The sequence below is a fragment of the Heteronotia binoei genome, chromosome 1, assembly GCF_032191835.1.
Source record: "Heteronotia binoei isolate CCM8104 ecotype False Entrance Well chromosome 1, APGP_CSIRO_Hbin_v1, whole genome shotgun sequence".
NCBI lineage: Eukaryota > Metazoa > Chordata > Lepidosauria > Squamata > Gekkonidae > Heteronotia > Heteronotia binoei.
In genome coordinates, this window is record NC_083223.1 from 7,336,155 (window position 1) to 7,351,112 (window position 14,958).

General features: G+C 48.3%; 1 protein-coding gene across 1 annotated transcript in view; it reads left to right on the forward strand.

Annotated features, from left to right (window-relative positions):
* EHBP1 (EH domain binding protein 1) overlaps positions 1–14,958 on the forward strand; it is a 527,871-nt gene that overhangs the window by 250,660 nt on the left and 262,253 nt on the right. Inside the window, 1 exon segment of the mRNA XM_060230596.1 lies at positions 11,159–11,348. Within this exon segment, the coding sequence (XP_060086579.1) occupies positions 11,159–11,348 (190 nt within the window).

A 14,958-nucleotide genomic window follows, 5' to 3' on the forward strand; every position in this document is an offset into this window, starting at 1 on the left:
AATGGCCTTGGGTCAGCCAGAGCTCTCTTATCTGGGAGAACCAGGTTTGATTCCCCACTCCTCCACTTGCAGCTGCTGGAATGGCCTTGGGTCAGCCATAGCTCTCTTATCTGGGAGAACCGGGTTTCATTCCCCACTCCTCCACTTGCCGCTGCTGGAATGGCCTTGGGTCAGCCGTAGCTCTCTTATCTGGGAGAACCGGGTTTGATTCCCCACTCCTCCACTTGCAGCTGCTGAAATGGCCTTGGGCCAACCAGAGCTCTCTTATCAGGGAGAACCGGGTTTGATTCCCCACTCCTCCAGTTGCAGCTGCTGGAATGGCCTTGGGTCAGCCAGAGCAATCTTATCTGGAAGAACCGGGTTTAATTCCCCACTCCTCCTCTTGCACCTGCTGGAATGGCCTTGGGTCAGCCAGAGCTCTCTTATCTGGGAGAACTGTGTTTGATTCCTCACTCCTCCACTTGCAGCTGCTGGAATGGCTTTGGGTCAGCCATAGCTCTCTTATCTGGGAGAACCGGGTTTGATTCCCCCCTCCTCCTCTTGCAGCTGCTGGAATGGCCTTGGGTCAGCCAGAGCTCTCTTATCTGGGAGAACCGGGTTTGATTCCCCACTCTTCTACTTGCAGCTGCTGGAATGGCCTTGGGTTAGCCAGAGCTCTCTTATCTGGGAGAACCGGCTTTGATTCCCCACTCCTCCACTTGCCCCTGTTGGAATGGCCTTGGGACAGCCGTAGCTCTCTTATCTGGGAGAACCGGGGTTGATTCCCCACTCCTCCACTTGCAGCTGCTGGAATGGCCTTGGCTCAGCCATAGCTCTCTTATCTGGGAGAACCGGGGTTGATTCCCCACTCCTCCACTTGCAGCTGCTGGAATGGCCTTGGCTCAGCCATAGCTCTCTTATATGGGAGAACCGGGTTTGATTCCCCACTCCCCCCACTTGCAGCTGTTGGAATGGCTTTGGGTCAGCCATAGCTCTCTTATCTGGGAGAACCGGGTTTGATTCCCCCCTCCTCCGCTTGCAGCTGCTGGAATGGTCTTGGGTCAGCCAGAGCTCTCTTATCTGGGAGAACCGGGTTTGATTCCCCACTCCTCTACTTTCAGCTGCTGGAATGACCTTGGGTTAGCCAGAGCTCTCTTATCTGGGAGAACTGGCTTTGATTCCCCACTCCTCCACTTGACCCTGTTGAAATGGCCTTGGGACAGCCGTAGCTCTCTTATCTGAGAGAACCGGGGTTGATTCCCCACTCCTCCACTTGCAGCTGCTGGAATGGCCTTGGCTCAGCCATAGCTCTCTTATATGGGAGAACCGGGTTTGATTCCCCACTCCCCGCACTTGCAGCTGATGGAATGGCCTTGAGTCAGCCATAGCTCTCTTATCTGGGAGAACCGGGTTTGTTTCACCACTCCTCCACTTGCAGCTGCTGGAATGGCCTTGGGTCAGCCATAGCTCTCTTATCTGGGAGAAACGGATTTGATTCCTCCCTCATCCACTTGCAGCTGCTGGAATGGCCTTGGCTCAGCCATAGCTCTCTTATCTGGGAGAACCGACTTTGATTCCCCACTCCTCCACTTGCAGCTGCTGGAATGGCCTTGGGCCAGCTAGAGCTCTCTTATCTGGGAGAACCGGGTTTGATTCCCCACTTCTCCAGTTGCAGCTGTTGGAATGGCCTTGGGTCAGCCAGAGCTCTCTTATCTGGGAGAACTGGGTTGGATTCCCCACTCCTCCACCTGCAGCTGCTGGAATGGCCTTGGGGCAGCCAGAGCTCTCTTCTCTTGGAGAACCGGGTTTGATTCCCCACTCCTCCACTTGCAGCTGCTGGAATGGCCTTGCGTCAGCCAGAGCTCTCTTATCTGGGAGAGCTGGGTTTGATTCCCCACTCCTCCACTTTCAGCTGCTGGAATGGCCTTGGGCCAGCCTGAGCTCTCTTGTCTGGGAAGCTGGGTTTGATTCCCTACTCCTCCACTTGCAGCTGCTGGAATGGCCTTGGGTCAGCTATAGCTCTCTTATCTGGGAGAACCAGGTTGGATTCCCCACTCCTCCACTTGCAGCTGTTGGAATGGCCTTCGGCCAGCCACAGCTCTCTTCTCTGGGAGAACCGGGTTTGATTCCCCACTCCTCCACTTGCAGCTGCTGGAATGGCCTTGGGTCAGCCATAGGTCTCTTATCTGGGAGAACCGGGTTTGATTCCCCCCTCCTCCACTTGCAGCTGCTGGAAGGCCTTGAGTCAGCCATAGCTCTCTTATCTGGGAGAACCGGGTTTGATTCCCCCCTCCTCCACTTGCAGTTGCTGGAAGGCCTTGAGTCAGCCATAGCTCTCTTATCTGGGAGAACCGGGTTTGATTCCCCACTCCTCCACTTGCAGCTGTTGAAATGGCCTTGGGCCAACCAGAGCTCTCTTATCTGGGAGAACCGGGTTTGATTCCCCACTCTTCCACTTTCAGCTGCTGGAATGGCCTTGGGCCAGCCTGAGCTCTCTTATCTGGGAAGCTGGGTTTGATTCCCTATTCCTCCACTTGCAGCTGCTGGAATGGCCTTGGGTCAGCTATAGCTCTCTTATCTGGGAGAACCAGGTTGGATTCCCCACTCCTCCACTTGCAGCTGTTGGAATGGCCTTCGGCCAGCCACAGCTCTCTTCTCTGGGAGAACCGGGTTTGATTCCCCACTCCTCCACTTGCAGCTGCTGGAATGGCCTTGGGTCAGCCATAGGTCTCTTATCTGAGAGAACCGGGTTTGATTCCCCCCTCCTTCACTTGCAGCTGCTGGAATGGCCTTGGGTCAGCCATAGCTCTCTTATCTGGGAGAACCGGGTTTGATTCCCCCCTCCTCCACTTGCAGCTGCTGGAAGGCCTTGAGTCAGCCATAGCTCTCTTATCTGGGAGAACCGGGTTTGATTCCCCCCTCCTCCACTTGCAGCTGCTGGAAGGCCTTGAGTCAGCCATAGCTCTCTTATCTGGGAGAACCGGGTTTGATTCCCCACTCCTCCACTTGCAGCTGTTGAAATGGCCTTGGGCCAACCAGAGCTCTCTTATCTGGGAGAACCGGGTTTGATTCCCCACTCCTCCAATTGCAGCTGCTGGAATGGCCTTGGGTCAGCCAGAGCAATCTTATTTGGATGAACCGGGTTTGATTCCCCACTCCTCCTCTTGCACCTGCTGGAATGGCCTTGACTCAGCCAGAGCAATCTTATCTGGGAGAACTGTGTTTGATTCCTCACTCCTCCAATTGCAGCTGCTGGAATGGCCTTGGGTCAGCCATAGCTCTCTTATCTCGGAGAACCGGGTTTGATTCCCCACTCCTCCACTTGCTTCTGCTAGCATGGCCTTGGGTCAGCCATAGCTCTATTAGAGGTTGTCCTTGAAAGGGCAGCTGCTGTGAGAGCCCTCTCCTGCCCCACCCACCTCACAGGGTGTCTTTTGTGGGGAAGGAAGGTGAAGGAGATTGTGAGCTGCTCTGGGACTCTGAGATTCGGAGTGGAAGGCGGGATATAAATCCAATGTCGTTCATCTTCTTCCAGTTAATACCAATTTTACTTACACAGATAAATGCTGAGTCAATCAGATCACTGATTACTTACTCAAATAATCACCCGGTTATGCCCCGTTACCTTTTCTTTCAGTCTGTGTCTTGGTTTCAGAGTAGAACTTGCCCATCTCTTTGATCTGATGGGCCCTCGCCCTTCAGTTGCCAATGCAGCCTGTTGAAACAGACCTTCAAAGTGTTCCCTCTTGAGCAAAAAAAATAGACTGGAAACTTATTCCACATTGGGCTGTTTTGTCAGCAATCTGGCTTGTGTGTGCCGATGCCAACATCTCAACTTGGAATGTGCGGTATTTTGTTTCACAGTCAGCTACACAGATAAACTCACGGTGAATCAGCTTGCTTTGAATGACAGTTCCCAAGCCCTAGATGTCTCAGTTTATTCACCATAGTATTTCTTAGATTCCATCTCCCTGCAGGCCCAGAGTTCTGGGGGAGGGCTACATTGCGTTGCATCAAGTAAACGAAACAGAATGCAGCAGTGCATTTTTTGTAGCAGGAACTCTTTTGCATATTAGGCCACACACCCCTGATGTAGCCAATCCTCCAAGAGCTTACAGGTATCTTCTAACAGGGCCTACTGTAAGAGCCAGTTTGGTGTAGTGGTTAAGTGCGCGGACTCTTATCTGGGAGAAGCAGGTTTGATTCCCCACTCCTCCACTTGCAGCTGCTGGAATAGCCTTGGGGCAGCCGTAGCTCTCGTAGGAGTTGTCCTTGAAAAGGCAGGTGCTGTACGAGCTCTCTCAGCCCCACCTACCTCACCGGGTGTCTGTTGTGGGGGGAGGTAACGGAGATTGTGAGCTGCTCTGAGATTCAGAGTATAGGGTGGGCTATAAATCCAATATCATCATCATCTTCTTCTTGGAGGATTGGCTACATCAGGGTGTGTGTGGCCTAATATGCAAAGGAGTTCCTGCTACAAAAAAAAGCCCTGGAGTCTTGGCGGTGGGTGGGGAGACTTCTGTTATATAGTGACAGCATTGGCTAGAGCAGTGGTCCTTGACCGTTTTGACCCCAAGAGAACCTTGGGAATTCTGACATAGAGTGATGGACACAACCACAAAATGGCCGCTGCAGGAGGCGAGACCAGCCACAAGATGGCTGCTGCAGCGAAGGTCTTTTTTGCTGAAATGTCAGCTGCCACGAAAGGAATATCTTAAAATTCTGCACACCCAAACGAATATCCAGTGGCTGCTCAGAAGCCTTGCTGGGCAAAAGTCTCCCTGGGCCCCACCCACTTTTGAAAAACATTGGGTTGGTGCCACGAAAGGCGTCAACAGGTTCCGTGGCACCGAAGGACCACTTTGGCTGGCCCCGGGCTAGATGGTTTAGATTGAAAACCCTGAGACTGATTAGTTGGAGTGTCTTCGGTAGCCATTCACGTTCAACACTTTTTAAACTTCCTTTTCTAAATGCATGTCGACAACGTTCTTTCTGTAAGGAATATCGAAATATTCTGTAAGGAATAACTGAAATATCTGAAAACCCATTTTGATCTCGGGGTTCAGTTTCTGCATGGTTTACTGATACATCCCGGGTAATTCTGCTGAATGCTCACTGTTATGCTTACAGGATCAGGCCTTACATTGGAGCAGTTCAGAACTGTCGTGTGCTGAAAACCAGTTGCAAATTAGCTGTTCAAAGAAAAGTTGAAAATGAATTTCAGTATATCGTCATGTTAAAAAAAAACACGAGGCATGGTTTGTGTTGCAAATAAACTGGATCGATATATGTATGTGTGTCTGTAGTGTGTGACTTGTTTAATAAATCTGTTCGACAAAAAAACTCCAGAAAGAGTTGCAATCCCTTATCTTAACAGTGCTCCAATACACGCACCTCTCCCCCCCCCACTTCCAGTAGAGGTGCCAACCTCCCGGAACATAAGAACATAAGAGAAGCCATGTTGGATCAGGCCAATGGCCCATCCAATCCAACACTCTGTGTCACATAAGAACTTAAGAGAAGCTCTGTTGGATCAGGCCAATGGCCCATCCAGTCCAATACTCTGTGTCACATAAGAACATAAGAGAAGCCATGTTGGATCAGGCCAATGGCCCATCCAGTCCAACACTCTGTGTCACGTAAGAACATAAGAGAAGCCCTGTTGGATCAGGCCAATGGCCCATCCAGTCCAACACTCTGTGTCACATAAGAATATAAGAGAAGCCATGTTGGATCAGGCCAATGGCCCATCCAGTCCAACACTCTGTGTCACCTAAGAACATAAGAGAAGCCATGTTGGATCAGGCCAATCGCCTATCCAGTCCAACTCTCTGTGTCACATAAGAACATAAGAGAAGCCATGTTGGATCAGGCCAATGGCCCATCCAGTCCAACTCTCTGTGTCCCATAAGAACATAAGAGAAGCCATGTTGAATCAGGCCAATGGCCCCTCCAGTCCAACACTCTGTGTCACATAAGAACATAAGAGAAGCCATGTTGGATCAGGCCAATGGCCCATCCAGTCCAACTCTCTGTGTCACATAAGAGCATAAGAGAAGCCATGTTGGATCAGGCCAATGGCTCATCCAGTCCAACACTCGGTGTCACATAAGAACATAAGAGAAGCCATGTTGGATCAGGCCAATGGCTCATCCAGTCCAACACTCGGTGTCACATAAGAACATAAGAGAAGCCATGTTGGATCAGGCCAATGGCTCATCCAGTCCAACACTCTGTGTCACATAAGAACATAAGAGAAGCCATGTTGGATCAGGCCAGTGGCCCATCCAGTCCAACACTCTGTCACACAGTGGCCAAAAAATCCAAGTGCCATCAGGAGGTCCACCAGTGGGGCCAGGACACTAGAAGCCCTCCCACTGTTGTCCCTCCAGCACCAATACAGAGCATCACTGCCCCAGACAGAGTTCCATCTATACCTTGGGGCTAATTGCCACTGACCAACCTCTGCTATGCACATAGTTGCCACCACCTCCTCTGGAATTGAATTCCATGTGTTAATCACCCTTTCCAGGTGGGGCCTGGAATTCTCTTGGAATAACTGATCTCTGAGCTACAGAAATAAGTTCCCTGAGCTCCAGAGGGCAAACTCTATGGTATACAAAGCAGGAGACAAGTTGCACCTTTAAGACCAACCATTTTTTAATTCAGAACGTAAGCTTTCGTGTGCTCCCTAAGCACACTTCATCAGACGAGGGGATCAGGTATTGTGAGCTGAAATATAAGCCGTTTATTGATTAAGAGAGCAAACGAACTGATCGCATCATAAAGCAGCGTGGCTTGGCCATTTGGTCTGGATAGCCGTAAAAGGTAATAAAATTCCCTGCCAAATGGTGTTTCTGCAAATCTCGGTGAATCTTAGTTGTAGTCCACCCAATCTACTTATCAACATCAGTCTATACAAATCAATGTTGATAAGTAGATTGGGTGGACTACAGCTAAGATTCAAACTGCTTGTATTTCAGCTCACAATACCTGATCCGCTCGTCTGATGGAGTGTGCTTAGAGAGCACGCGAACGCTTACGTTCTGAATAAAAATTGGTTGGTCTTAAAGGTGAACTTGTCTCCTGCTTTGTTCTACTGCTTCAGACCAACACGGCTTTGTTCTACTGCTTCAGACCAACACTGGAGAGCCAGTTTGGTGTAGTGGTTAAGTGTGCGGACTCTTATCTGGGAGAACCGGGTTTGATTCCCCACTCCTCCACTTGCACCTGCTGGAATGGCCTTGGGTCAGCCAGAGCTCTCTTATCTGGGAGAACCGGGTTTGATTCCCCACTCCTCCACTTGCACCTGCTGGAATGGCCTTGGGTCAGCCATAGCTCTCTTATCTGGGAGAACCGGGTTTGATTCCCCACTCCTCCACTTGCACCTGCTGGAATGGCCTTGGGTCAGCCAGAGCTCTCTTATCTGGGAGAACCGGGTTTGATTCCCCACTCCTCCACTTGCACTTGCTAGCATGGCCTTGGGTCAGCTATAGCTCTGGCAGAGGTTGTCCTTGAAAGGGCAGCTGCTGTGAGAGCCCTCTCCAGCCCCACCCACTTCACAGGGTGTCTGTTGTGGGGGAGGAAGGTAAAGGAGATTGTGAGCCACTCTGAGACTCTTCGGAGTGGAGGGCGGGATATAAATCCAATATCTTCTTCTTCTTCTTCCCACTTGGATCTATCTATGCTATACCATAGACTCTAGGTGGAATCTCTCCCCAGATTCTCCCTTCCACAAGCACCGCCGTTAAAATCCGCAAGTATCTTCCGGGGCTCAGTTGGCAACCTTCTCACCCAGTTTTTCTGACCGCAAGGAGCTCTCTACTCACGCAGAGTAAGGTCAACTGTAAGGAGTCTCCGGGGCATGTTGAGTCTCTCATTCCAAGTGAAGCTGCGGAGGGTCACAGAGTTTGTTGTCAAAACAGAATACTTTCATTAAACCGTTCGCCCCCACGAAAAAGTAACCTGTGGAACAAAAGACAGCGCGGTGACCTCCCGTATGTAATGTACGGTGCCCCGCTATTGTTTTTCGTCTTTATTCTCACTTCCTTTGAACTCCCATTAATGTTTGATGACGGTTGAGCGAGGTTGTCTGCCAAATCGAATGATTGACGGCCCTCTCGAATTTTTTGTTCTGGTTTGCTTCCCCCCCCCCTTCTTCTTCTGCAAAAGAATCTGTTTTGTTTATTTTGACTTCCTCCTAAGCTTTGATTTTTTTTTTAGAGAGTGTTTGGTTTTGGGGGAGTTTCTTGCATTTGATGGACAGTGACATGAGAATGCCTCAAAGGTGCCTTCATTTGGTAGCCTAGTTATTTTAGCCTTGGTTTCTCCTTTCATTCGGCTGTCTAGACCCGCGCCATCCTTTTGTAACAAACAAGGTCAGCCCTAGCGCAAAGCAATGGTTGGCTCTTATTGACCTTTGAATTTGTTTTAACCGGTTCTGTTCTTCCCAAAGGTCCAATTTCCCAAAGGTCCAATTATGTCATTAGGGAACCTGGCTGTTCGAAGACTAATTTATTGTCTGTTCCGTTCCAATGAATGCTTCTTCTCGTCTGGTATAAAAAGAAAGTGGAGAAGGGAGAGACTGTGGCTCAGTAAAAGAGCCTCTGTTTGGCATGCAGAAGGTCCCAGGTTCAACCCCCGGCCTCTCCAGTTAAAAGGACCAGGCAGGAGGTGGTGGGAAAGACCTCTGCCTGAGACCCTTGGAGAGCTGCTGCCAATTTGAGTAGACATTTTTTTTAAAAGGTCATGGTAGTCCCCTGTGCAAGCACCGAGTTGTTATCAACCCATGGGGTGACGTTACATCAGGACGTTTTCGTGCCAGAATTTTACAGGATGTTTTGCCATTGCCTTCCCTAGTCATTCACACTTTCCCCCCAGCAAGCTGGGTAATTATACCAACCTTGGAAGGATGGAAGGCTGAGTCAACCTTGAGCTGGCTACCTGAACCCAGCTTCGAACGCAGTACTGCAGCTTACCACGCTACGCCACGGGGCTCCATACTGTCCTTTAATGGATCAGGGGTCTGGTTCGGTATAAGACAGCTTCACGTGTAATGGTAAGACCAGCATTCAAGTCTGAAAGTTGGTCATAAAATTAGGAGAAATATCTTTAGATCTTATGAATTAAGGCGCATTTTTTCACAAATGGAGCTGGAATTCCAAGACAACTCTATTGCTGATGTCATTGAGTATTTTGTTTTACATCTGAATGTCCTGCTTGTGTTAAAAGCATCCATGACTTCTCTAAACATTGGTCTCCGGTATAGTATATAGTGTACCTGTTCCTGCGTAAGTTGTAGCTTTATATCAAAACAGAAAGCGCTGAAGATTTTTTAAAGTGTTCCATGCTGATGTTTGCGATTTCACGAAACAAAAATCTCAGTATTCTGTATCGTGACCATGCAAAACCAATATTGCAAGGAATATTAATGCATAACTCTTGAGATTAAGTAGCCTTGTCAATAATAATTTTGTAGATCAGAAATAATCTCCTTCATGGGCTCCCATCTGTCGTTTGCCCTTTTTTGTAGCAGGAACTCCTTTGCATATTAGGCCACACACCCCTGATGTAGTCAGTCCTCTGTGAGTTTACAGTACGCCCTGTACTAAACCCCGTAAACTCTTGGAGGATTGGCTACATCAGGGTGGGTGTGGTTTAATATGCAAAGGAGTTCCTGCAACAACAAAAAAAGCCCTGCCCCTCTTCATCTCCAAACTCATCATCCTTCTGATACAACTGCTAAAAAAAAAGGTAGGGAGACAACAGCAATCCACGCCTGGCATATTCCAAATAATCTGAGGTTCTCAAACACGTCTTTGTTGTCAGATTGCTGGAGACAGACTTCCTAGCGGCCGATTCCACATGTAGCACTTCCCTCCCTTCTGTGGGGGGCTCCTTGAGGTGACTCTTTTTTCCGGATCCTGCGTTGGCATCTCCGGAGCCGGGCTGCGTGTTCCTTGCTTGCTCCCTGCCACGCGCAGTCTCGAGAGTTGAGAACGAGACAAGGAGCGTACTTGCCGTATTACAGACTTTGTAAACCGGATCACACGTTCTAAATAAAACCGGGAAAGAGAGGTTTTATGTGACTATACTTACCAAGGTCTATCCCAGAGATAAAGTGAGCCTGTCTACTCTGACTTTAATCCCACTAACTCCAGTGGGAATTACTCCCTAGATAAGTATGCTTACAATGTGTTATCCGAAGACCACTTTCCTGGGAGTAAGCTCCATTGAATAGAGTGGGATTCTGAGTAGACCTGCTTGAAATTGGTCTCTTCGTTGTCATTTTTGGAGTCATTCTTCCATTGTTCAAATTTGGAGAAGATTTGAGTTGGAAAATAGATGTTTTGTTTCAGCATATCTATATATTGAAGGCCTAACATATGAATATAGACTCCTTAATCCATAATTAATACTAGATTTGTCTTGGTCCTGATTATTTTTGCTCATTTGAAGGGATTGGTGTGTGGTCTTTCTTTCTTTCTTTCTTTCTTTGTTTCTTTCTTTCTTTCTTTCTTTCTCTCTCTCTCTCTCTCTCTTTTTCCCTTCCCCCCTCCCTTCCTCCTTCCTTCCTTCCTTTCTTTCTTTCTTTCTTTCTTTCTTTCTTTCTTTCTTTCTTTCTTTCTTTCTTTCTTTCTTTCTTTCTTTCTCTTTCTCTCTCTCTCTCCCTTCCCCCCTCCCTTCCTCCTTCCTTCCTTCCTTCCTTCCTTCCTTCCTTCCTTCCTTTCTTTCTTTCTTTCTTTCTTTCTTTCTTTCTTTCTTTCTTTCTTTCTTTCTTTCTTTCTTTCTTTCTTTCTCTCTCTCTCTCTTTTTCCCTTCCCCCTCCCTTCCTCCTTCCTTGCCTTTCCTCCTTTCTTTCTTTCTTTCTTTCTTTCTTTCTTTCTTTCTTTCTTTCTTTCTTTCTTTCTTTCTTTCTTTCTTTCTTTCTTTCTTTCTTTCTTTCTTTCCAGCATTCCATTTGATAAAGCTGTATTCACCCTTCATCGGATTGTGTGTGTCTGTGTGTGTGTGTGTGTTGGAGGGACCGACACAACCAGTGGGACTTTTGTGTGTTTGCAAGCTTAGATCAGTTTCTAATCAGTTGCTCAAAATGATTGAGTTTTTCAAATCTGCGTTTAAAAAAAAAAAAAAAAAGATCAGCGCTAGCCAAGAAATACGTTTCCCTTCTTTTAATTAGATCAAACCCATTTTATGAACCAAAACCAAGCTCTGCTTTAAATAATCAAGTTACTTTGCTGCAAGAAACGGAAAGGAAGATGAAAAGAAAAGCTCCGGAGCCACCGGTCCTCTCACCAAAGACAGAAGCGGGAACAAGTGAGAACACGTCAGCTATCCATGCCGTGAAAGAGCTTTCCTCTTCTCCTAAGGTACGTTGCTTCCCTTTTACCTGTGTTGTACATATTTCTTTAAAAAGCAGAAACTCCTCCTCCTGTATTGCAGGCATTGCGTTTAGTACATTTTCCCTGTCGTTTTGTCAGATACTTTTGCTTGATTTTCATTCGCTCCATTCTGTACAGGCCCGTACCGTGGTTTCAGATGTTTGAATCCTGACATGAGGGGAAGGGGCCGCTTATGCTGCTCCCAGCTAGTAATAATCCAAGAGATGTGGAGACCATAGCTGAGGATGCTGGGAGAAGTGCCCCAGAAACCTCCTTGACATCCCATGACCCCGGGGCAGGGCAGGCCTCCACCCAGAGCTCTTTCTTACTCCGTGAACATCTCCACCTCCCAAACTTGCTGCCCTAAGCAGAGATCGGGCTGCCGTGCAATTAGCTTTGAACTGAGCCACAAATCCCGTGAAGAAACATTTAATGAACGAGAGACCTCGCGGAGGCCTTCTGCGAAAGCTCGTTCAGAGAGCATCAAAACAGTGTGTGCTTTTGTCATGAATGACTGAGCAGCTTTCAGTCGTGGGAGGGAAGGCACGGGGATGGAAGAGGTCGCTTTCTGCCTCGCTGAGTATGCTGAACAACCTTAGCGTCGAACTTTTGCATTATTTGTGCATCTCAATAATGCCAATCTGCACCCTGACCTGGGTAGCCCAGGCGAGCCCAATCTCGTCAGATCTCGGAAGCTAAGCAGGGTTGGTCCTGGTTAATATTTGGATGGGAGACCTCCTTGGAATACCGGCAGTCAGGAGGGCAGGGGCAGGCTTTATTCAGATGCATTGCTGAATATCCTCCAGACCCCAGTAGGGGTCAGGCACCAGAGGCCGCCATGACTTCCAGGTGCGTGCTCATGCGTATGCACACACACATTCACAACTGCTGTGAGAGCCCTCTCAGCCCCACCCACCTCACAGGGTGTCTATTGTGGGGGGGAGAAGGTATAGGAGATTGTAAGCCGCTCTGAGTCTCTGATTCAGAAAGAAGAGCGGGGTATAAATCCACAATTCTTCTAAAAAATACAAATCTGCAAGTTTTGACACTATAAGATGCCGGTTTGGTGTAGTGGTTAAGTGTGCGGACTCTTATCTGGGAGAACCGGGTTTGATTCCCACTCCTCCACTTGCAGCTGCTGGAATGGCCTTGGGTCAGCCATAGCTCCGGCAGAGGTTGTCCTTGAAAGGGCAGCTGCTGTGAGAGCCCTCTCCAGCCCCACCCACCTCACAGGGTGTCTGTTGTGGGGAGGAAGGTAGAGGAGATTGTGAGCCGCTCTGAGACTCTTCAGAGTGGAGGGCGGGATATAAATCCAAAATCTTCTTCATCTTCATCTTCTTCTGTGCCATGGGATAGATCATAACTACCACCAGCAGAATACACAAATCTTTGCCCAGGCCTTTCCAACTCCTAGACACGAAACTCCAGGGGTTGGAGGATAGTCACATGGGTGGGGAAGGTGGGAATCACCCTTCCTGTCGTAGGCAAGACTCTGCTGACAGAAGAAGGAGATATCAGTTATGCCCCCTTCCCTCTCCCCTCCGGAGCAAGGTTTTGCCAACTCTGGGTTGAAAGATTCCTGGAGATTTGGGGGTGAAGACTGAGGAGATTTGGGTTTGGGGATGGGAGTATCCTCAGCGAGGTGTAATGCTGTGCAGTTTACACTCCAAAGCAGCCATTTTCTCCGGGGGAACCGATTCCTTGAGGCTGGAGATGTTGTAATTCCAGAAGATTCCACCTAGTCGTTGGCCACCATAACAGCATCTCCCAACCAGGTTCACAGGGACTGTACAGAACTGAAGGGGAACGTGTCCAGAAACCTTACTCCTTCCACTGGTGGTAATTAGTGCAATAATGTAAAGATGTTGAAGTCTGTGTATGTTAGAGAAATGGGAACGATGGTATTTTGACGCCGTACAAAACAAATCCAACCCCCCCCCCCCTAACTTTGGCTGATTCACCAGCTGCAGCCCTTCCTTGTGAACCATGATCTAGCTTCAATAATCTGTGTGCCAACCACTTAGGGTTGCCAGGTGTGAGTTGGAAAATTCCTGGAGATTTTTTTTTGGGGGGGGGGTAGAGGAAGGAGGAACCTCAGTGGGGGATAACACCACACCCTACAAAGCAGTAGTTTCCTGCAAAGGAACCAATCTCTGTAGTCTAAAGAACAGCTGTAATTCTGGGGGATCTCCAGGCAACCCTATCGGACCACTTTCAGATCGGATGGCTACAGCATGCTCAAGATGTGAAAATGGTTAGGGCTCTTGAACTAGTTCAGAACATGGCTTCCTTTGTGTAGACCTGGGATCAGTTAGGGTCAATGTATCACTCTAGGTTTGTGAGGTCTTCCTTGGCTGCCCGTACACCACCAGGTGTGATCTGAGACCAGGGCACTTAAAAGGACTACCTCCTCTTATGCAGTCCTGTTTTGACATTGAGATAATCATCGTAAGCTCTGCTCCAAGCAAACCGTGAAGGATTACCATGAAACAGCCTTCACTGTGGTTGGTTCCCATCTCTGGAGTGCCCGCCCTTTGGAAGTCGTCGTGTCCTCCTTCCCTGGCCTCTTTTCAGTGCGCATTTAAAATGTACCCATTTGTGCAAGCACTTGGCTGACTGTCTCAGTTTCACGTTGAATCTGCAGCTGGTTGATGCTGACTATGATTTTTTTTGCTGGTGATTGTGATTCTGTGGGTAGGATTTTAGTGTATTGTCATTACCATAAGCTGCCTCGAATATGTTATGGGAGAGGCCAGGATATGTTTCAGGCCTATTAGGTGAAGGCGGAAATTGTGTGCAATAGCAGGGCTTTTTTTGTAGCAGGAACTTCTTTGCATATTAGGCCACACCCCTTTTACGTAGCCAATCCTCTAAGAGCTTACAGGGCTCTTCTTACAAGGCTTACTGTAAACTCCAGGAGGAGTGGGTACATTAGGGGTGTGTGGCATAATATGCAAAGGAGTTCCTGCTACAAAAAAGGCCGTGGGCAATAGTATTATAGAAGGATGACTGAAAAATGAACAAGCAGCTCTGTAACACATAGGGATAGCTGGCCTCCCACTGTAGCAGGTGATTTTCCAGCATCCTGCCTCTGGGACGAAATGTGGAAGGAAAGGAAGCATGCCCTGGCATAGGAATGGCTGCTGGCATTGTTGACTCACTAGAATTTACAAAATCCTAGAGTGGAATTCTAGCAGGAGCTCCTTTGCATATTGGGCCACACACCCCTGATATGGCCAATCCTCCAAGAGCTTACAAGGCTCTTTTTTGTAAACTCTTGGCTAGCTACATCAAATCTATGGTAAAACCGTAGAGTTTTTGTAAATTCTAGAGCATCTGATGATGTCATTTCGGGGGTTTTTTAAATGCACCCTCCCCCCATTTCTCTCTGGGGTTACCAGCTGCGGCCTCCTACTTGTTGTATATAGTTACTGCTACATTTATGTACTTCAAAGCTCTAGTGTTCCCTCTCCCCACACATCGGTCTACTTTTACCGTACAAAACCTCTTGGGGGGATTTTTTTTAAAAAAAATATGGTTGTGTTTTTCATTTGAAACCGGAAAGAAGAAGTAGGGGGAGGGTGAAATTTCTGGCATG